This window comes from Nycticebus coucang, chromosome 5, assembly GCF_027406575.1.
Source record: "Nycticebus coucang isolate mNycCou1 chromosome 5, mNycCou1.pri, whole genome shotgun sequence".
Classification (NCBI taxonomy): Eukaryota; Metazoa; Chordata; class Mammalia; order Primates; family Lorisidae; genus Nycticebus; species Nycticebus coucang.
Genome location: NC_069784.1, coordinates 24,820,514 through 24,843,999, shown reverse-complemented (window position 1 = coordinate 24,843,999; position 23,486 = coordinate 24,820,514). Strand labels below are relative to the sequence as shown.

The 23,486-nt window shown below is 45.3% G+C and overlaps 1 protein-coding gene across 2 annotated transcripts in view; it reads left to right on the top strand.

The window, feature by feature from the left end:
- Nucleotides 1-19,952, top strand: part of ABCA4 (ATP binding cassette subfamily A member 4) — a 127,422-nt gene extending 107,470 nt beyond the window's left edge. Inside the window, exons 44-50 of one of the 2 annotated variants that reach the window (XM_053591519.1) lie at nucleotides 7,134-7,275; nucleotides 8,383-8,517; nucleotides 9,261-9,364; nucleotides 9,442-9,534; nucleotides 11,134-11,383; nucleotides 13,376-13,462; nucleotides 16,752-19,952. In XM_053591519.1, the coding sequence (XP_053447494.1) occupies nucleotides 7,134-7,275; nucleotides 8,383-8,517; nucleotides 9,261-9,364; nucleotides 9,442-9,534; nucleotides 11,134-11,383; nucleotides 13,376-13,462; nucleotides 16,752-16,757 (817 nt within the window). In that variant the 3' untranslated portion in view covers nucleotides 16,758-19,952. Of the gene's footprint in view, nucleotides 1-7,133; nucleotides 7,276-8,382; nucleotides 8,518-9,260; nucleotides 9,365-9,441; nucleotides 9,535-11,133; nucleotides 12,603-13,375; nucleotides 13,463-16,751 lie in introns of those variants that run through there. The other variant, XM_053591518.1, reaches the window with a different exon arrangement.
- The last annotated feature ends 3,534 nt before the right edge of the window (nucleotides 19,953-23,486 follow it).

Here is a 23,486-nt window from a genome sequence, read left to right as displayed (position 1 = left end):
CCAAATATAGACCTGCCAGAAAATGGAATTGAATTGCAATTAAGAGATTCCTCAGTTAGCATGGATTCTTAGAAAATTCTGAGAAGCACCAAGTCAGTGGTTTTTAATCTCTTGGTGGTCATGGAGTCCTTTGAGCATCTGATAAACACTTGGATCCTCTTCCTATAAAAGTACACCATTGCCTTCATTAACTCCCTCTCCACATTTTTGCAAAAAGTTCCAGGGAATTTACTGAGCTATGAAGCACATTTATGATCTTGCAGAAGCCCCTGGATCCCCAGATGAGATCCCTTGTGATGAAGCATCTTTTGTCTGGATTGAGTTTCTAGATAGGAGCTCATTCAAGGGCACTTGGAGGGCCTTAATCTGCATTGACCATTTTTTGGCTGATGTGTAGCTTTGCCAGACCAAGGAGCATAAAGAGAAAGCTGGCAGGTGCCCTTGGATTCTGGAGGGTAACGGCTGCTCTCTGTAATAAAGTGTGTTTACACAGCTGGTCCTCTATGGGTCAGGGCAGAGAGGACAAGCTCTCACCTGATTGCCTCTTCCTGGCTACGGTGGAACATGCCCAGAGGAACTTAGATGCTGCTGACATCTGCCCAGTATCTGCTTGACTGGGAGTTCCTTCCTTCACCTGAAACTATCCTCAACAAGGCCAGATGCCTGTGGGCAGAGGGAGTCCTGAGCATACTTCACTAGCTCAGGCAGGAGGAATTTGATTCTCCAGTCTTCCATGGCCATCCCTGTTGGGTTTCTAGCAAAGGGACCAGAAGGGATGGAAAGGGTCATAGCTGAGTCTTATCACGTCTTAGCCTGTTGGTACCTTTGTCACAGTAGGGACTGCAGTGTCCTCTCTCTGTCCCATCCTATTAATATATATATATATTTTTTTATTTCAATAGATTTAGGAGGTACAGGTGGGTATTTCTTTTACCTGTTTGCTTTAGCTAGAATGTCCAGTACTAGAAGTGATGAACAGAAGTGACGAGAGTGGGCATCCTTGTCCTGTTCCAGTTTTTAAGGAGGATGCTTTCAACTTTTCCCCATTCAGTATGATGTTAGGTATGGTATTGCCATATATGGCTTTTATTATTTTGAGGTATATTGCTTCTGTGTCCAGTTCATTGAGAGTTTTATCACGGAGGGATACTAAATTTTATTGAATGTTTTTCACGCACTATTGAGATCACCATATGGCTTTTGTTTTTAATTCTGTTTATGTGATGAATCACATTTATCAGTTGGCATAGGTTGAACCATCCTTGCATCCATGGTATTAAACCCACTTGATCATGGTGAATATTCTTTTTAATATCCTGTTAGATTTGATTTGCTGGTATTTTGTGGAGGATTTTGGTATCTATGTTCATAAGGATATTGGTTTGTGATTTTCTTTCTTTGTTATACACTTTCCTGACTTTGGTATCAGAGTGATACTGGTATCATAGAATGTGTTAGAGAGGGTTCCTTTCTTCTCTATATTATGGAACAGTTTCAGTAGAATAGGTTCCAGTTTTCTTTGTAGGTCTAATAAAATTCATCTATGAATTCATCTGATCCTGGCCAATACTAGCCTTTTTTCTGCTGGGAGATTTTTTTGTTGTTGTTATTGTTTCATTCTTACTACTCATTATTGATATGTTCAGGATTTCTTTTCTTCCTGATTCAAGTTTAGGAAGTTGTGTGTTTCCAAAAATTTGTTGATTTACTATAGATTTTCTAGTTTGTGTTCATAGAGGTTTTCATAGTAGTTTTAGATGATATGTTATATTTCTGTCGTATCAGTTGTACTGTCTCCTTTTTCCTATGATTGATCTTATTTGAATTCTTTCTCTTCTATTTCTGGTTAATCTAGCTAGTGGTGTATCAATTTTATTTACCTTTTCAAAGAATCAACTTTTTATTTCATTTATCCTTTGTAAACTTTTTTGGTCTTCATTTTCTTTAGTTCTGCTCTGATTTTTGTTATTTCTTTTCTTCTGTTAGCTTTTGAGTATATTATGTTCTTCTTTTTCTAGTTCCTTGAGGTGTGACATTATGTTGTTAATTTGTGGTCTTTCTGCCTTTTCAATGTAGGCATTTAGTGCTATGAACTCCCCTCTTGGCACTGTATTTACTATATCCCAAAGATTTTGGAATGTTGTGTCACTTCAACATTTAATACAAAATAATTTTTATTTCTGTCTTGATTTCATCGTTGACCCAAGGATCTTCAGCAGCTGGTTGTTTAATTTCCATGAATTTTTATGGATTTGAGAGCTCCTCTTGAAATTGATTTCTAGTTTTATTCCACTGTCTTCTGTGAAGATACATGGTATGATTGGGATTTTTCTAAATTTGCTGAGACTTGTGTTGTGGCCTAACATATGATCTGTTTTAGAAAATGTATCAATGTATATTCTGAAGTTTGGGGGTAGAATATTCTTAAATATATATTAGATCCATTTTCTCTAGAATCTCACTTAAGTCCAGTGTTTCTTTGTTGATTTTCTGTCCATGATCTATCTAGTTCTGTCAGTGGTGTGTTGAAGTCCCTGGCTGTTACGATGTAGCTGTGTATTTCTTTCCTCAGATCTAGTAAAATTTGTTTTATGAATCTGGGAGCTCTTATGTTAGGTGCATATATATTTATTATTATTGTATCTTCTGGTTGAATTTTTCCCTTTATCATTATATAACATAATGACTGTCTTTGTCTTTTTTTACCATTGTTTATTTAAAGACTATTTTATCTGATATGAGAATAGCTTTTCCTGCTCACTTTTGGTTTTCATTTGCATGGAATTTTTTTTTTTTTTTTTTTTTTTTGTAGAGACAGAGTCTCACTGTACCGCCCTCGGGTAGAGTGCTGTGGCGTCATACGGCTCACAGCAACCTCTTACTCTTGGGTTTACGCGATTCTCTTGCCTTAGCCTCCCGAGCAGCTGGGACTACAGGCGCCCGCCACAACACCCACCTATTTTTTTGTTGCAGTTTGGCCGGGGCTGGGTTTGAACCCGCCACCCTCGGCATATGGGGCCGGCGCCCTACTCACTGAGCCACAGGCGCTGCCCTGCATGGAATTTTTTTTCCTCCCCTTTACCTTGAATTTATAAGAATCCCAGCAATTTAAGTGGGCTTCTTGGAGGCAGGAGAGAGTTGAGTTGTGTTTTTTAATTCATTCAGCCAATCTTTATCTTTTAAGTGGGACATTAAGATCATTTACATTCAATGTTAGTATTGATATGTGAGACACTGTTTGGTTATCATGTTGATTGTTACCTAGTTGCTTTGTTTTCTTCCTTGTGTTGTTTCATAAGAGCTTGAGTTTTAACTTTCAGGTGTTTTCACACTGGTCAGTATCGATTGTTCTGTTCCACATACAGAGTACTTTGAAGCATTTCTTGTAGGACAGGTCTAGTAGTGACAAATTATGTTAGTGTTTGCTTGTCTAGAAAAGACTATTTCTGCTTCATTTATGAAACTTAGTTTCATAGGTTACAAAATTCTTGGCTGGTAGTTAATTCTGTTTAAGAAGACTAAAAATAGGACCCCAGTTCCTTCTGGTGTGTAAGGTTTCTGCTGAGAAGGCTGCTGTTAGTCTAACGGGTTTCTCCTGTAAGTTACTTACTTGGTGCTTTCCTCTTGCAACTTCTAGGATTTTCTCCTTCTCTTTGACTTTGGCCAGATTGATGACTATGTGCCTTGATGATGCCCTATTTGCCTTGAACCTTTTAGGTGTTTGATGACCTTCTTGTATCTGCATGTCTAAATCTCTAGCAATATCAGGGAAGTTTTCATCTATTATCCCTTCACATAGATTTTCTGTGCTTTTTGCTTTCTCTTCTTCCTCAGGGATATCTATGATTCTTATATTTGTTTGCTTTACATAATCCCATATTTCTCAGAAAGGTTGTTCATTCTTCTTGATTCTTTTTTGTAGATTTTTGATGACTGAGTTAATTCAAAAGCCTTGCCTTAACAGTCTGAAATTTTTTCTTCTGCTTGGTCCAATCTGTATTTCCACTGTATTTTTAAATTCCATCAATGACTCTTTCATTTCCAGAAGTTTGCTTATATTTTTTCTTAGATTACTGTGAATTTTTCATTCATGTCTTGAATTATTTTCTTTCTTTCCTTGTTGTGGTTTCCAACTTTCTCGTAATCCTCTTGTTCTTACCTGTAATCCATACTATGAATTCCATAGCTGACATTTCAACAATTTTCTTTTGGTTGGAGTCCATTGCTGGAGAGCTAGTGTGATGTGGGAGTATCAAAACAGCCTATTTTTTTCTTGTCACTAGAGCTCTTGTCCTGGCTTCCTCTCATCTGGGACCTCTCAGCTAAAAACAAATATTTTTACAGTACACCTATTGTCCTCTGCTGGGAACTCTGTTGCTCAGTGAAGAGAGGGACAGGTCTCTGGATGGCGTGGTTCCATCCAGGGACCTCTTTCAGAAGACTGACCAGGCAGGAGAGGGTTGGATGCACTGTGGGCCTGTAACACTGCTGTTCTCCTGCATATGCCTCTTCCCTGTGGTTGTCAGAGTCAAAGCAGGTGCTGGGGGATATTTGAGTGGAGGAGTGGGCTGGTCCCCAGGCTGTTGCTAAAGCAAGTAGCCATGAGGTTTTGTCCTGCCCAGGTCCTCCAGCAGCAGTGGCAGTGGTGGCTATGTGGGGCTACCTAGACAGTAGCAGCAGGTAGCAGGCTGTGGGCATTCACTCTGCCCAGGTCCAGTGGGCAGGGGGTGCCTGAGTGCACATGGTGGGCAGGTGTTATGTGCCAGGCGAGTGGTGTGCATCAGGCACATAGCATTAGGGGTGTTCACTCTTCCAAGGTCCATCAGTGGCAGCACTATCCAGGTGGTGGCACTGTTTGCACTACTCAGCTGGCAGCAGCTCCAGGGGCTGTGGGCACAAGCTCTGTCCAGGTTCCATGGTAGCTTTGGCTGGGTGGGGCTACGTAGGCAGCAGGAGTGGGCACTGGGCCTATGGGTACTTCTGCCAGGGTCCTTCAGTGGTAGCAGGGGCACAAAGCACTTGCCCATAGGGCATGCAAGAGCACCCAGCCTCCCCAGTCTCTCCCCAGTCACACCCTAATCCAGCAGGGATAATGGGAAGGTGGCAGCAATGGATTTGACCTACAAGTAGACTCCGCTCTGGGGCTGGGACCTCAGAATGGCATCAACTGCAATGCCAACGGTTCAGGAGCCAGTGGGACTCTATGGTGCCCTCTCTCTGGAGAAATGCCACTGCATAGGCTCCAGTCAACCCCCTGTATCAGTATAGAGGCCTGTTGTAGTAGAGGGTCCCTTCCACAGCCCCAGTTGCAAAATCCACAGGGAAAGGGTAGAGCCCTGGGATTCTCTTCTCTGTCCTTCCTGTGTGCAGGCGCCTTCCCTGGGAACTTCTGATCCTGGCGAGCAGGCCACCCCACTGCCCACTCCCTCACTTTGGTGACTCCCACCACCTACCTATTGATTCGCAATGATCTTTCTTAGATGATTGGTCAGAAGGTGAACGAATGTCTACTCACCACTTTGAATCCTGTCTTTGAGAGGGGCATATGCAGGCTGCTTCTAGTGCACCATCTTGACCTATCTCACAGCCATCCTTTATTCACAACCCCTACACTATGAGAGGAGAGGAGGATGAGAAAATGTCTATGTACATTTTATTTTTTTCATCAAGGCATTATATTTTCTAGTGGAGGAGAATATATTAGTCAAAGAGAGTTCATAAAACCCAATTTACTTTATCTCTGCTCCCTGTCTGTATCTTCTTCTGGGTAGTTATCTGATTGGTGGCTGGCTCCCCTCCCTCCCTCCCTCCCTCCCTTCCTTCCTTTCATTTATTTATTTAAGACAAATTCTCACTATGTCACCCAGGCTGGAGTGCAGTGGCACAATCATAGCTCACTGCAGCCTCATACTCCTGGGCTTAAGCGATCCTCCTGCCTCAGCCTCCTGTGTAGCTGGAACTATAAGGGTACATCACCATGCCCAGCTAATTTTTCCTTTTTTTTTTTTGGTAGAGACAGAGTCTGGCTATGTTGCCCAGGCTGCTCTTTTACTCCTGGCCTCAAGTGATCCTCTCATGTCAACTCCCCAAAGTACTGGGATGACAAGCATGAGCCACAACACCAGGCCTGTTTCCTCTTTCATTGACTATATTTTTAATAGTAAGTACATACAGAGTTTACTTCCACTGGGATGCATCCATCTTTTTTATCTTTTATCTTTTTTATTATTTTTCCCAAATATTTGAAGAGGACTAAAAAATAATAAGAATTTTCTTCAATTTGATCTTCCGTTTGATTTTAAACTCACATGTAAAGTAATCTAATCCCAAACCAAAGCTCACTTTTGGGTAACAGGTATTCAATTAATCCTAGACATGGAAACTTAAAAGGATCTAACCAGATTCAACTCACAACTCCTGAAGTTCTTCAGTTTTTAGCCAAAGGGCCTCTGCTTTGATTCACAAATGTGCATATTTCTAAAGCAAAATAGGCAAAAATAAAAGCAACTGTGGTGGCTCAGGCCTGTAATCTAGCACTCTGGAAGGCCAAGATAGGTAGATTCCTTGAGCTCAGGACTTCGAGACCAGTCTGAGCAAGAGTTTTTTGGTTTTATTTTATTTATTTATTTATTGAGGCAAAGTTTCACTCTGTTGTCTTTGGTAGAATGCCGTGGCTTCACAGCTCATAGCAACCTCAAACTCTTGGGCTCAAGTTATTTTCTTGCCTTAGTTTCCCGAGTAACTGGGACTACAGGTCCCTGCCACAATGCCCAGCTATCTTTAGAGACAGGGTCTCACTCTGGCTCAGGCTGGTCTCCAGCCTGTGAGCTCAGACAATCCACCCACCTTGGCCTCCCAGAGTGCTGGAATTACAGGCATGAGCCACCACACCTGGCCTTAGCCTGAGCAAGAGTTTGAGGTTGCTGTGAACTATGATGCCACGGCACTCTGCCCAGGTCATAGAGTGAGACTCTGTCGCTCCCCCCTACAAAAAAAAAAAAAAAAAGGGCAGAAGGAAAAAAAAATGTAGAAGAGGCAGCTTCCTTATCCCACTGGCAGAAGCTGCTCCAGCCTCAGGTTTCTGGTCTCTCCCTCTATGAAGGAAACTCATTAATTGCTTTTTCTTCTTGCAGTATTTTAACCAACATTTCCGAGGTCCACCAAAGTATGGGCTACTGTCCTCAGTTTGATGCAATTGATGAGCTGCTCACAGGGCGTGAACATCTTTACCTCTATGCCCGGCTTCGAGGTGTACCAGCAGATGAAATCAAGAGGGTAAACAATGGTTTGTTATGGCCACATAGGAGTTTGATAAATCACAAGCCTGTTTTATGAGAGCACATTCATTTAGAAATGGGAAATTGAAGCCACATTATCCATTTATTGATTCTAAAAAGCTAAAGGTTTAACAAGGAACAAAACAGAGTTTATGAGTGTCTTATATAATGTTTTTATTCTTACCTGTTTTTGTAAGTTGAAACTGTTTCCAAATAAAAAGCTTAAAATGGAGCTTACATTCCAATGGGAGGGACAGACAATTTATAGATAAATAAGTGAAATATCCAGAACATTTGAGAGTGAAAAATCCTTAGGAGAGCAAGAAAGCAGGGAGGATTTGTTGGGGTGGGGTTTACACTTTTAGGTAGGGTGGCCCAGGAAAAGCCTCACAGAACAGAGGACTTCTGAGTGAAGACCTAGACGTGAGTGATCCATGTGGTTATGTAGGGGAAGAACATTCCAGGCAGAGGGTCTAACCAGTGCAAAACACAGAGGCCTGTGGGCCTGACCTCTCATACATTCACGTGCACACACAGCCCTGTTCTCTACATGGCTCCCCACTGAGTTCCCCGACGCGCTGGTACAGTCTGTCATTATTCCATTAATTTTGACTGTGCCTCACCTGGTCCCAGGTTATGTTCACCACTGTTCTCCAGTCCCAGGTTCACAGCAGGGGCTCATAAGTCTGTATTAGATGCCTGAGACTTTGGGTGTGATCCTGCCAAGGGTCAGCATTAACTAGTCTGGGATCTACCATCTGTCAAATGGACCCCTCCTCTTCCACGCCTAGCCATAGTCCAGGACAACGAGTGGGACGTGCCGTCCTGTTCTTTTTAAGGCTTAAGGCCATTTCCCAGGGGGCTGTCCCCCTGGGGACAGCTGAGCTAACCAAGCTACACTGGGATCCAAGGCCCCAAGTGGGAGGAGACTCATCTGACCCCAGAGGCATGTGCTAGAGGATGGAGCCAGCAGGTGGCTGTTTTAGCCTAGCTGGGTCTGCCATCTGGAAGTACAAGATCTGGGAACCCAAGGCTTAGAACTGTAGGAGGCTTGGGGTCTTTGCTTGTCTGTCTTCTCCAAATGGGATTTCTTTCTCTTCCCTAGGTTGCAGACTGGAGCATTAAGAGCCTGGGTCTGTCTCTCTATGCCGACCGCCTGGTTGGCACATACAGTGGGGGCACCAGGAGGAAACTCTCCACGGCCATGGCGCTCATCGGCTGCCCACCCCTGGTGCTGCTGGTAACCACAGGCACAGGCCTCCAGGGACTGCGTCTCTTGGGTGGGGGGATGTGTTCCGGGTCAGCAGATTTGAAAATGCAGCGGTTTGTTTTTCTCTGCACAGTTTCTTATACTGCTCATTTTCAGCACATCAGCCCAGCGTTTGGTCCCCAGGTCTTAGGGGAAACAAGTCACACCACAGTCCCACTGTGAGTTCCTAGAAATCTCTTGTGGGGCTGTGGGTGGAATGCCAGTGTCTGGTCTGAAATCACTGCTGTCTGAAGCCTGTGTGGGACCTGAAGGGGACAAGAGCACTGAGCTGGATCAGAGGCTCACGTGACTGTCACCTAAGCTGGATCCAGACTTAGGCCCATGGCCACTCGTTCTAAGAATTATAAGGGCACATCCCACAGAACATGGAGGGAACCAGAAAAGCTACCTGAGCCTTCTCCCTGCCTCCTTTCAAATATATTTGCAGTTCTTTTCTTTTTTTTAAGAATAATTCTACCATTGCCTTAATCCATGAGTGAACTAAAACAGGTCTGGAGGTACCCAGGGCCCTATGTACTCTCAGGTTCACCTCCTGCCCCCATGCCCAGCACCAGGGCACCCCCTGGCTCACTGGACTAGAGAACTTGAGTGTGTTGTCGGTCAGCCCGTTCCCCTTAGAGACCAGAGCTGCTTCGAGGAGCCAGCCCAGGGAGGAAGCAGAAACCACGAGAGGCTAGCTCCAAGCCCACTCCCTACCCTCTCTCCCACTGCAGGATGAGCCCACCACAGGGATGGACCCCCAGGCACGCCGCATGCTCTGGAACGTCATCGTGAGCATCATCAGAGAGGGGAGAGCTGTGGTCCTCACGTCCCACAGGCAGGAGATTCCCAGGGCCTGGGAGCGGTGGGGGGTGGGCATCCTCTCCCACTCACCTCCTCTCTCCTGCCCTGCAGCATGGAAGAATGTGAGGCCCTGTGCACCCGGCTGGCCATCATGGTGAGGGGCACCTTTCGGTGTATGGGCACCATTCAGCACCTCAAGTACAAGTAAGCAGACGGTGGGGCCATGCACTCTGTCACCTGTGGGGGCCAACCAGGTCTTGACACTTGGGGGTCCTGTTGCCCCATCCAGGCCCCAGTAGGGGCAGGTGGTGGCTGGGCCTTGTTCTCCTAAGCAGATGGGGAAGGCTGTTGTGCCAATAAGAAGCATCCCTGTGTTGGCCCAGCTGCCTGTGGCTGAGGGCTCTAGAGCAGGGCTTTTCAACCTTTTTTATCTCATGGCACACTTGAACCTATAGTTAAACTTCCACAACACAATTAAATTATGTTGGTTAAAAAAGAGTAAAAATAAGTACATACTTACTGTGCTTTGAACTTGTTTTTGAAAATAATTTAATTAATGATCTTTAAAATTTTTCGCTGCACACCAACACTGGTTGAAAATCACTGCTGTGGAGGGAGGGCAGGGACAGATGGAGAGCCTGGCTGGGAAGAGGGAGGCCACTGCCACTGTCTCTGTATCTCATCTCGTGTCCCAGCAGGTCCAGGACCAATAGTGTATTTATTAATAGTCCACAACCAATATAGGAATCATTAGGAGACCAAACCGTTTCAGAACAAGCTTTTCTTTTTAGAATATTGCATGTGTTTGGGTTTGAAAAATGGCCACATGTCAGATGACAAACCAACCATGCTAGTAATCTTCTGTACCCATAAATCATAATCAGTTGTAAATAATTCCTTGTTATCAACAGTTTATGTGCTAAAGCTAACAATCGGTTAAAAGCGGTTTATCCTATTTCTGTGCTCCCCTGGATTCTGATATTCTTTATAACCTGGGAAAAAGCAAATTTATAGTTATTACCCATGTATTTAACACATGATACTTATCCTTAGAGAGACTGTTGTGTCAGCAACTTCCTGTGTCTGGGGAAATGGATGTCCCCTATTCCCTTCCCTCTACCTCCTCGATGTCTCTGTGAGAGAAGTGGTGAGAGGGGGAGCTCCCAGGGTGCAGGGATAATCGGTTTTCTGGAGCTGCACAGTGAAAGCATCTTGCTATAGAGAATAGCCCTAGATCCTGGCGGGAACGCTGAGATAAGTGATATCTGACTCAGAATACCCTGATGTAACTGTGCACAGATGCCAGCTGGCCATGCACGCTTTCTGGTGACACCCCCCCCCATCCACGGAAGGGTGACCAGAAGACCTGGTGAGGTCAGACACTGGCAGCTCCATTTGCTTCTGGAAGCTCCCTCAGGGAGGTGCTGCCTATCCCAGCCTTTGCTCCTGCCTGGCCAGTCCCACAAAGGGCCTGTCTACTTTACCAGCATTCACCGTGCACTGGGCCGCGTGTCTTTATGGGTAGGCCTGGGGTCCCCATCCTGGCTAAAACCACCTTTGACTTCAGTAAGTGCATCTGCCCTACTTTACTACACAGACAGTTTGACCTCTCTGAGGTCCTATCAAGGGGTCCCTCTAAGGACTAGTGTGCTGGGGTTTTTTCCCTTTTAGTTTTAAATATGCATCCAAGGCCAATGGCAGGGCCTTTAATCCCCACTATTTCTCACGAGTCCTCTCCTTATGTGGGGATTGTCTTAGCCCTGACCACTCACAGAGGCCTGCACCACTCTGTGTGCCTCCCAGGTTTGGAGATGGCTACATTGTCACAATGAAAATCAAGTCCCCGAAGGATGACTTGCTGCCCGACCTGAACCCAGTCGAGCAGTTCTTCCAGGGGAACTTCCCGGGCAGCGTGCAGAGGGAGCGGCACTACAACATGCTCCAGTTCCAGGTCTCCTCCTCCTCCCTGGCCAGGATCTTCCAGCTGCTCATCTCCCACAAGGACAGCCTGCTCATCGAGGAGTACTCAGTCACTCAGACCACACTAGACCAGGCAAGTCAGCCCGGGGCAGCAGGTGCACAGCAGGGCTGGGCAAAGGCTGGGCTGCCGCCGACACAGGAGGGAGGCACAGAATTCCCAATTTCCATCACATTCTTGCTCTCTGACCATTAGGGTAAAACCTGACATATCAGAACTCGTGTTCTGGCCAGGCGCAGTGGCTCACACCTGTAATGCTAGCGCTCTGGGAGGCCAAGGCAAGTGGATAGCTTGAGTTCAGGAGTTCAAGACCAGCCTGAGCAAGAGTGAGACCCTGTCTCTTAAAAAAGACAGAAATTGTTTTCTAACAATACTTTAGTCATCAGCAAACTTCGCTGTTTTTTTTTTTATATGACCCTTATCCATTATGCTGTGATGTGTTATTTCATTCTCACTGGTTTGTGGTGGTGGCTTCTTTTTCTTTTCAAACCAATTTTATTGATGTGTAATTTACATACAATAGGATACACCTATTGTAAGTGTTCAGCTCAGTGAGTTTTGATATGCACTGTGGTGCATATACAAGTATATGCACTGTGGTTCTTTAAAAACGTAATCGTATTTTTATTGTAAAACATAGATAACATAAAATTGGCCATTTCAACCATTTGTAAGTGTCCAGGTCAATGGCATTCAGTACATTCACACTGTTGTGTGATTGTCATGACCATCCGTCCCAGAACTCACCTCATCTTCCCTCACTGAGACTCCTCCCATTAAACAGCAGCTCCCCCTGCACCCTATCCCAGGCCCTGGAAACCACCGTTCTGCCTCTGTCTCTATGACTCTGACTACTCTAGGCACTCATGTGAGTAGAGCCACACAGGGTTTGTCTTTCTGTGACTGGCTTATTTCACTTAGCACAATGTCCTCCAGGGTCCATCCATGATATATGTAACAAGTGCTGGAACTACCTCCTTTTTAAGGCTGAGTAATAGTCCATTGAATGGATGTGCCACATTTTGCGTATTCATCCATTCATTCATGCATGGACGTTTGGGTTGTTGATAGGTTTTTTTGTTTTATTTGTTTGTTTTTATTACTATTTTTTTGAGACAGAATCTCACTTTGTCTCCCTTGGTAGAGTGTTGTGGTATCATAGCTCACAACAGCCTCAAACTCTTGGGCTCAAGGGATCCTCTTGCCTCAGCCTCCCAAGTAGCTGGGATAATACTCAGCTATTTTTAGAAATAGGGGTCTCACTCTTGCTCAGGCTGGTCTCGAACTCCTGAGGTCAGGCAATCCATCTGCCTTAGCCCCTCAGAGTGCTAGGATTACACATACGAGCCACTTTGCCCAGCCCGTTTTCATTTGTTTTTAGATAAGCATTTTTTTTTTTTTTTTTTTTAAAACAGAGTCTCACTCTGTTGCCCCGGGTAGAGTGCCGTGGTGTCACAGCTCACAGCTTGGGATGTATGACACACTCTTGGGCTCAAGAGCAGTCCTCTTCTGTCAGCCTCACAAGTAGCAGGGATTACAGGCTCCCACCATAACCTCCAGCTAGTTTTTCTATTCTTTTTAAAGACAGTTCAGTAAAGCAGTGGAAACTGGCAAATCTCCAGTTTGCCCCTGAGGGGCAGGCTCGCCCACACCTTCTCGTCAGCCGTAGTAAGCAGGTGAAGGTGTGAGCAGGGGTCACAGCTACACTGCGCACACTTAGTAAAGAACTGAAAAGAAAGGAACTACCTTTGTTTTCAGTTTATTCTTTGAGGAATTAGAAGGACAATGCCTGCTGAGAATCTGCCTTGCCTTGGTCACCCCAACATCCAGTGCCCAAGTCCTCTGAATCCCCAGCAGGAAGTCCCTTGCTCCGCCTGGGAGTCTAGAAGCTACCCCTGTTGAGAGCACTAGTGGCCAGGCTCTCAGGGGTGAGCCAGCCTCTGGGAAGGACACAAGTGACATCGCAGGACTGTATGTCAACTGTGGAAAATGGAGAGCAAAGTGTGAGCCTGGGTGTAAGTGCCGTTTTCCTGGAAACAGCTACCTACTCTTCTTCTCTCGCCTCAGGTATTTGTGAACTTTGCTAAACAGCAGACGGAAATGCATGACCTTCCTCTGCACCCTCGGGCTGCAGGAGCCAGCCAGCAAGCCAAGGTACTCCTGCTGCTCTCACTGTCCTCTGCCTGAGGCAGGTCCTCCACTCAGCTCCCCCCCCCAGGTGCCCCAGGGCTCAGACAGGCCTCCCACAGAGAAACCCACCCATACTGGGTCCCCACCCTGTCCTGTGCTGAAGGACTTGTCAGTCGGGAGGAGTGCAGGTCGTCATCAGGAAACCATTTGGATGACATAGAAGAACACTTTTAAAAAGAACTTTCCTATGTCATTTGCTTACAGCAAAAAATAAAAAGCCTTAGGTTTTGGAAATAAGCAGGGAAGGTAGGAGAGAATATGAGAATATTTTGGCTATTGGGATACTTGACATCTATGACGGGTCAGAGGTTTGAGTTTCAAGGGAAAGGAATTAACTAGCACACCATTTCAATGGTGGCTACGTTTAGATCAGTGGTTCTCAATCTTCCTAATGCCGTGACCCTTTAATACAGTTCTTGTGGGTCGTGACCCACAGGTTGAGAACCGCTGGTTTAGATCAATGAATAGTGTGTCATACGAATGGGGCTTTTTTTTTTCTTTATAAAAGTGTCAAGATGATGGCAGAAGAAGCAATAAAAGCTATGTATCTTGGCCTGTGGTAGCTTTTGGGACAGGCGCTTCCAGCCTGCTACCCTGGTAGGGTGTCCCCCCACCCCATAGGGAGACAGTGAGCTTGAGAAAGTTCTGGAGGAGGTGCCAGCACCCGGGCGCCATGGCTTAAGCCTGAGATTGTAAAGGGATGAATCAACTCAGCCACTCTCTCCTGACTTGCTTGGACAGAAAATCAAATCAAAGCCATGCATGTTTTCCATAAGCAAAGATAGGTAAAACCTTATTTCCCATAAAGTTCTCATTCCTCCCAACCAGTTTCTTGATTGCAAGAAAAATATAGCTAAAACACTCCTTTCCAAGGCAGTGCTTGTGATGGATTCTTCCCATTCCTCTTGACCAGTGGAGGCCTGATGGCTACTTGGCAAGGTTGACTGACTTTGTCTCCCCACACCCTCCTTCCTCCCACCCACCAGAGAGCCCCAAAATGTAACGTTTCCTGTCTGAGATGGTTACTTTTGCTGAGGTTTTCCAGCCACTATTTCTCATTTATAGATCTTGCGTTTGTTGTTGACATGAGTTGAAGATTATTCTTTGAAAGCCACTCGCAGTTATGAACCCTTTTTGTAAGTTAGAATACATAACTGGATAGCCAAATTGTTTCCTATGACTGTCAGTGGCCTTCCCACCCCGCACCCCACCCCTAACATGTTCCTTCTCAAAGGCTCAGCCCAAATCACCTCGGGGCCAGGCAGAACACCAGGGGTGCTGATGTTCTATGATAAGCAGCAGTTCATTCATGACCAGACATTTCCCCCTTATTGGATGTGATCAATTTTCTATTTCATTTGCCACGTTTCCTCCCAGAACAATGTAACAGGGAATGCTCTGTTTTTCCTTACAAATGTTAGAAAACTTATTGCAACATTTATTAAATCAGTATATTTTATTATACATTTTTTTCAAAACCTAATTCTGACTTTTTTGCTGGGGGGGAAACAGAATTTCATTCCGTTGCCCCAGACTAGAGTGCAATGGCATCATTATAGCTCATAGCAGCCTCAAACTCCTGGGCTCAAGCGATCCTCCTGCCTCAGCCTCCTGAGTAGCTGGAACTGCTGACATGCCCTGACTAACTCTGACTTTATGACATACTATCTTTACAAAATTTTGCAAAAATCCTTCCATATAGCGTCGTATATAAATAAGTCCATATAGCATCATGAAACAAGTAGTAATTATATTCTTACTGACATTATGCCACTTCAAAGTAATTTTCTTTAAAATATCCTACAAATAAGGGAAAGATTTCTTTTAAGGAGTTATAGAGAACATTTACAACTTGCTCCTGAACATATGTGAAGGCTGAGCCTCAGGAAGTGCATTAGGCTGATGGTTTCCTAGCTGCAGGTTACACGGCCAACCACCAAACCTTTGCTATCCAGAGATCAGTGTGTCTGTTTATCAAGAACATTTGAAAATTCTTCAAAGGGCTTAGTCCTTGAAAATATCTTTTGGCACAAGATCTTATACAAGCTCATAGTATGTTTTAAGAGGACAGGTGAGGGTCAAGGTTTTAATAGATGAGTAAGTAGCCAATGATAAGTCACCCTAGGAACATCCAAATGGGTAATAATTATAATCACTTTCCACACAATTATTCAGGAGCAGCTCAGATTAACTTATGATCCTTATTCTTACATGTTGTCACAGAGATTCCCTACATAACTTGCATCCGTATCAATCAGTTTCAGAAGTTTCAGAAGTACCCTCTCCCATGATATTGGGATCCTTGTACCACCTCAAAGCATGTTCTCGGCACCAAGTACTATATTAGTTATCTTAAGAAGATGTGCAATTTTAAACCAGATAATTGGTTAAGCCACATTTTGTCTAGACTTGGCAGGCCTTTGTCCAACCCCGTCCTTGCTCAGCCCCCAATCCCCCCCGTCCCCCAGCTGACTATCAGTTCAGGAATGCAACCTGTACTTTAACTGGAGCCAGTGTCTCTCCAGTTAAGAAGGGCAATTGGCAGGATCTCACTTACTGTGCACCATGTGAGAGGGTTCAGCATGCCCTCTGGGTAAAGGGCTTGACTACAACTTGACCTTTACCTTAGAATTGAAAACAATGTAACCTAAACATCTGTAACCTCATATTAATTTGAAATTTTTTAAAAAAGAAAAGGTCTTGATATCTGTCCTCTTCTCAAAGAGCACGAACTCGCTGCCCGAGCTTTGGTCTGAGCCTGCTATCCTGAACTCTAGCTCAAATTGCTCCCATCCTTCCATTCCCCCATCAACTTTTCAGCCATCCAGGAAGTGGTCATGGGAATTCTGCAACTCTGGGCTGGCCTAAATTAGGACTTCTTGGCTTTGAAGACATGGTAACTCTCTTGGGCTAAGGAACACCCAAAGACTCCGTAACAGCCTTAGGAAAGAGCACCAAGGGAGTAGCTTCTCTCTACCACTTTAGCATGTGTGCTCACTGTCTTACATGTGTGAGACCTTGTAACAAACCTCTGGACCTGAGAGCCAGGGGGCCTGAGTGATCATCTGGTCTGACCATTTGGCAGGTAAGGAAACAAAGGGGCCCACAGCCTTGGTGATCTCACAGAATCACAGCCCTCAGCTGAGCTTCCTCCAGAGACTGATTGACAACTATGTAGCTTTTAAAATCTGGTAGTCACACCATCTCTTCAGGACACAAAGATGACAGGAATCCATCTGATCTCCTTCCACAGGTTTGATCTCTGTCCACACGGCTCATTCCCTACAGCTGGAAGGAACTCAGGGTAGCTGGCAATGCAGGAGACTGCCCACATGGTCATCCAAGCGCCCTGGCCACTGTCAGTGACCCCAGGGCAGCAGAAAACAAACATATGAGGAGCTACCAGGAACTCAAAGAGAAGGAAACCAAAACCGACAAGCTCACCTGAAACTCCAAACAAATACTAAACCCTTTTACTGCAGACCACAGAAGTAGAAATCCCGGCCATCCCACTAGCAGCTTTGGCCTCTGTATCACTCTCATTTTAAATGGATCTGCTTCTCTCCCTCTCTCTCCCCCACGCCCAGCCTCTGTGTGTGTGTGTGTGTGTGTGTGTGTGTGTGTGTGTGTGTGTGAGAGAGAGAGAGAGAGAGAGAGAGACTTTCGAGGAAAAATAAAATGCAAGCACATCTCCTATTATCCCAATTCCCAGTCTCGGTGTGCACCACCTGTGTAGTTTCAGACATTCCTTGGGGAGGCGCCTCACTCCTTGTCCTAGCTGCACACTGCAGTGAGAGTTGCTGCCACAGGCGTGCTAGTCATGGCAAGACTCTGCAACCCCGGTCCAGAAGTGAATGGACTGCTCTTAATGTTCCATGTCAAGCCTTGATCAGGTTTGAAGAAACACCCCACAGGTAATGCAGGTAAATATTATCATTGTCAGCTGGTGTTATTGACTCTACATTTCATGTCTGTTTGCCCAGATTATTCGAGTGCTCACCTCACAGGTATAATTAGGAGAGGGACGGAGAGGCATGGGCAGGTGAGAGCTGGTCTTCGGCTGGATATGAGACCTGATGTGTCTTCGTAATCATCTAAAGAAGGGAAGTCCTCACTCATACAGTGCACTGCCACTTGCACAGGGCATGTCTTACTGACATTATGCCACTTCAAAATAATTTTCTTTAAAATATCCTACAAATAAGGGAAAGATTTCTTTTAAGGAGTTATAGAGAACATTTACAACTTGCTCCTGAACATATGTGAGGGCTGAGCCTCAGGAAGTTCATTAGGCTGATGGTTTCCTAGCTGCAGGTTACACGGCCAACCACACAGACATTTGTTATCCAGAGATCAGTGTGTCTGCTTACCAAGAACATCTGAAAATTCTTCAAAGGGCTTAGTCCTTGAAAATATCTTTTGGCACAAGATCTTAGACAATCTCATAGTATGTTTTAAGAGGACAGGCGAGGGTCAAGGTTTTAATAGATAAGTAGCCAATGATAAGTCAACCTGGGAACATCCTAATGGGTAATAACTGTAATCACTTTCCACACAATTATTCAGGAGCAGCTCAGATTAACTTATCCTTATTCTTACATATTGTCACAGAGATTCCCTACATAACTTGCATCTTTATCAATCAGTTTCAGAAGTTTCAGAAGTACCCTCTCCCATGATGTTGGGATCCTTGTACCACCTCAAAGCATGTTCTCAGCACCAAGTACTGTATTATTTCTGCAGTGGTGTTAAAGGGAGAGGTTCACAGGACATCGAGTTGTTTCTATAAGAGCTCACCCAGATTCAGAAAATAATAGTTTTAAACCAAACCTGTCAAAAGACTTGTGCATGAGGAGAACAAATGGACTTCCTCGCCAAGCTAGTGTTCCTTCTGTGACCTACAACAGCACTGTTCAACCCCCCTCTACTGTGGATATTCCCAAAGTAAGGGGTGAGCAAGCGGGGATAGAAAAACGACCTGGCTGTGGTGGGAGGCATCTGTAGTCCCGGCTACTGGGGAGACTGAGGCAAGAGGATCACTTGAGCCTAAGAGTTTGAGGTTGCTGCGAGCTGTGACTCCATGACAGTCTACCCTGGGGCAACAGAGTGAGACTCTGTCTAAAACAAAACAATCTTTTAGAATTTCAAGATGGCAACAGCAATGCAGAGCCTTCTAAGGACGGAATCTCATGCAACTGCACAGGCCACACACCACGAGGCTGGCCCTGATGGCAGGCTTTGAACTCACAACTCACAGAGCATCTGAATGGTTTAAAAGGACAGGCTGTAGGGATAGCTATGTACCCACTCTCCTCTTCTTCCCCATAACTAGGTAATAATTTGGTGCATAGATGCCCAGGTTAGGGCTGCATTTCTCAAGCTTATAGTAAGGTGTGGCCTTACCAGTAAGTTCTCTCCAGCAAAGCAGAGCGGAAGGCATGGTGGGTGTCCTCCATGCTGTATTCCTCCACTCTGCGTCCTCAGGGTCAGCCATGGAAACAGTCTCAAGGACACAGGATGCCAGAGCCCCAGGAAGGAAGGACTCTGGGTCCCTGAGTGTGTGTATGGCATGGAGCTGCCCAGCAGTGCAGCACTCTACCCTGAGACTATGAGCTGGCCCATATCAGTGAGCGACTCTGGTTACAGCCCCTTAGCTTGGTTGACTTAAATCATGGGATGGAAGTATCATTTTTGATTCACTCAACAGTCAAATACGTAACTTCCAGACTAAGCCAATACTGTAATGGGCCTGTAGGTCTCTGGGCAATAGAAGCAATGGCCCTGGGCCTGCTCCAAAGAAAGGAGCTTGGCTTACAGGGGAGTGAACTAAGCTCAGATGGGATACACCCCCAGCTCCCTCTAGAGAAACTCAAGCAACGGCTTGGGATGTTACACGAACAGCAAGCTTGACACCCCCCGCGTTGAAAATACCTCACAGTACAGCACAGTACAAACGTGCTGGAGCCCTTCTTACAAACCTAGCAGACTCCTCACTGACCGTTCACAGCTCTCTGTCTAGGAGACACAAGAGCAAGATCACCAGACCTGAAAATAGCTGGGCCGTGTCAAACGGACCTGGGGAAGAGACTGTTAACAAAGCAGGGTTGAGACACCAGAGAGTCATCTAGTTCCCAGCAACGACAAATAGTTCCCAAGGCATTTTAAGCCCCAAATCCAACCAGCTACTTAATGGATAACATCCAGGGATCAAGGATCAGATGTTACATAAGAAGCACGTGTCCCAAGGCAGGAACACACACACACACACTCATCTCTTTCTTTGGCAACAAGCCTTCACTTTCACAACTACATTCTACTGTTTAACAACTATAATTAATGAATATTCGTGCCTGATGTTCCCATTTCCATGAAAAATGTTCCAGCTACCTGAAGGAATCTGGAAGTTGCCAAAGGATGCAGCTGTGAGACTGAAAAGATATTTTCAATATTTAGCATTTTCAATAATATTTAACAGCCGGGGCTACTGATTAGAGACAGTAAAAAAAAAAAAAAAAAATGTTTTTTTTAAAGGAAGGTTTTAGGGTGGCTCCTGTGGCTCAAAGGAATAGGGCACCAGCCCCATAGGCCGGAGGTGGCGGGTTCAAACCCAGCCCAGGCCAAAAACTGCAAAAAAAAAAATAGAGGAAGCTTTTAAGAACTTTACCAAAGCCAGAGAAAAACTCAATGCTAGAGCCTGGTTTAGGCTCAAGTCCTAAGGGCCAGGTCCTGTCTTCAGCCACATTCACACTCCTCTCCCTTTAAGTAAAAAGAACAGCAAAGAAGCAGATAAGTATTGAGCAAAGGCCAAAACTGCATATACTGTCCAGACATGTCAGACTGTCTTCTCAAAGCTCTGTACTGTGTTTCTACAATTACAGCAAAGATCTGGGAGGAGGGAATGGGGTAGCGGCCTTTTATTCAACCACAAACACCTTGGTCAATAGCAAGGTCAGAGAGAAGACTCTGGTGAGGTTCTTCAGGGCGTTCCTACTCCCACACCCAGATGCCCACCCTCCCACAAGGGTCTGCTGCCGTGAACACTCACCAGCACCCACAAGGCCCCTCTAGCTCACTGCCCCAAACAAATCCTTCATTAGAAGGAGGGCTGCCAGGCTGTAGCCGCAGCTGGGGGAAGCAACGCCAGCTCTGCCCTTTCCAAACCCTTCCCTGTTGTTGCCAGTGTTCTCCTGGCTCCTGACCCTCATCGATGGTATTTGTGGCCCCTCTAACTGCCGTCTTAGTGGCTGATACTTGATCTCAGGAGCACTGACCCTTGGCATGCTAACCAATGCTTACTCAGACCTCGAGCTCCTTTTTCCTGGGGGATCCTGGGGTAAGATACATATCTTAGTTTCAGCCCCTGGGTTCTCCACTCCCACTATAGCCCCCTCATCCATCACCTCCATCAATCCAGCCCTTGCCTCATGAGTGTGATTTTACCCAGTTAGAATACGGCCACCCTGTGACTATACCTCTACCTGTAATTTGTTCCATATAGTATGCCTAACTACATCTCTAGTAAGATATACATGGTTAATCTCATAACCTGGGTTTATTCTTTCTTAATTCCTCACTATCCTTTAGAGACCAGAGTTTAAAACCACCAATATTCTGTTGTTGTGAAGAAGACATACCAAATCCAAGTAGATACAAAGGTCTGGCATCTCCAACTTCAGGTCTTTATTCATTAGGCTGTTTCTGAGCCTCTCACCAAGGGCCAAGGAGCATAGTCTGTGCTGGGAAACCAAGGATGAGACATGGTTCTCATTCTCGTGGAGCCCAGAGTCCAATGGAGAGAAAGACAGATAACCCAAGTGGCTGTGATTTGGTATGTCACTGGGAAGGAAGCCAAGGAGGCATGCCTTATTCAAAGGACAGGATGGCAGAGCTGACTGCTCAGAAGAATAAAAGAGTAACATGGGGAGGGAGGAAAGATGGTGATAGAGAGAGTGCCCTAAGCAATGGGAGGGGTGAGGTGAGGCGTGAGAGAGGCCCAGCCAGTTCTGTGAGGTGCCTCAGTTTAGCTAGAAGTGGGAGATGTGGGGTCACCAGGTGCTTCCAGTAAAGCTGACAAGGTAAAGACAGGTCGACCCATATCCTGCTGTGCCTTGAGTTTCATGCTAAGCAACTCAGACTTCACCCCATGGTGTACTTTGATTCATAAACTTTAGTAAATGTAAGAATCACTAAAGCAGTTTGTTTGGAATGCAGGCTCCAGAATACTGCATGCCAAAGTTCAGATTCAATGGTTAGGGAAAAAAACAGAAATCTGCATTTTAATAATCTGTCCCTTCTGGGGTGAGTTTGTCGCAGAGGATGGTTGGGTGACACTTTTCAAAACACGGTTGTAGGAGACATGGAGCCACAGCGGAGTGGCATGATCAAATCTGTTTCAGAAAAATCACTCTGGCAGAAAGTACCCAGTATATGCTCACTCAGCAAAGCCCCCTAATCCCGCAGTAATCCTCCTGTTGCCCAGGGGCTGCAAAGTTCAGAGTTTTGAATGTGACAATCTCCTGAGAAGAGAGGACATTGGAAAGGCCATTTCTGAGTGGTGCTGGACTATTTTTGTCTTGGAACTTTTGTAACCCAAGAACCAGGGCAACAAAGGCTGCAGCTTGTGAAAGAGTAAAAGCCGTGAGACCCCAGGTCACTGCTGGACTCCTAGATTGTGGGGGACTCAGGCTCTGCTAGGGCCTGGAGCATGGAGCAGATCCATGTCTGGTCTAGTCAGGGCTGCCAGGGCTCCTGACAGGACAGAACCTGTGCTCATTTAGTTAACAAAGGCCCAGGGAATTTGGATGCAGGCCCTGTCAGCTATTTACCCCTGAAATGCCAATGATATTATCTCAGAGAGCTGAACCAACCCTGATTAATGTAGCCAAGGGTTTTTTATAGCCAGTAATGATAAATGCATCACTAAATATTTTGTGGTGGCTGCAACAATAATATTCCAACCAAAAGCCTGCTTACCCATTCCTTGGACTTGCCTAATCCATTGAGTTGGATTTTTGCAGAAATTGCCTTCTCATATCCTGGTGATTCTGAGCATGTTCAGAAACCCAGGCCGACTGACACTGGCTCACAGCACGGAAGTCTAGAAAATGTTCATCCTACCTTGCTGCCCACTACCTCTGCCACCCCAAGCTCCAATCCTATCAGGACCCACCACCTATCCCATATTCCTATGTCTCTTTCATAGGAACAGTCTCATCTCTCCCAAAGTCAGGCAATGCTACAGTCTCAGAGGGCAAGAAACATATCTTGGGCTTCTTTTTCTGGCTTTCTGCACCAACCAGCTACCCAAATGAACAGTTCTGAAATGAAAACAGAAAACTCTAGTCATTGGTTGTGTGTGGTTTACTGGCCCAGGATGGCTCCCAGCATATTTATACCTATGCCATCAAGGCCAAAATCAAAGGTCAGGGGGCCCATTGCCATGTCTCCACCCTTTCCAAGTGCTCTTAGCTTGAGGACCCCACTGAGAATCACACAACAAGTTTTCAGACATCAAATTGCCAAGGTGAGATTCAGGAGATCAATTCTCTCTGTCTCTCTCTCTCTGTTCCCCATCTTAGCCACACAAAGGACTTTATGTGTACCTGGTTGGTTCTTCTCAGATATAGCATTTCAGGTGGGTAAATTGAAGACTTCCGATTTTCAGATTGTCATCTCAGTTGATTAACTCTGAATTCCCCAAGGTGTAATAATTATGTCGTAAGGCTGTAACTCTGTAACCTACTCATAGTAAACAGAGAAGGCTTAGAAGACATAATAGGAATAGAAGGAACAATAACATCTGTTAGGTTCCTATTATGAACCAGATGTTTGCAAACTTCATAGCTGTCCTAGGAAGCAGGTATTCTTACTCTTTCTTTTAGATGAGGCCAACCAAGCTCTGGTAGTGAAATGATCTACCAAGCTCATGCAGGTAATTAGAGGCAGAGCTGGGTTTTGGATCCAGATTTGTCTTTCAACACCCATATTA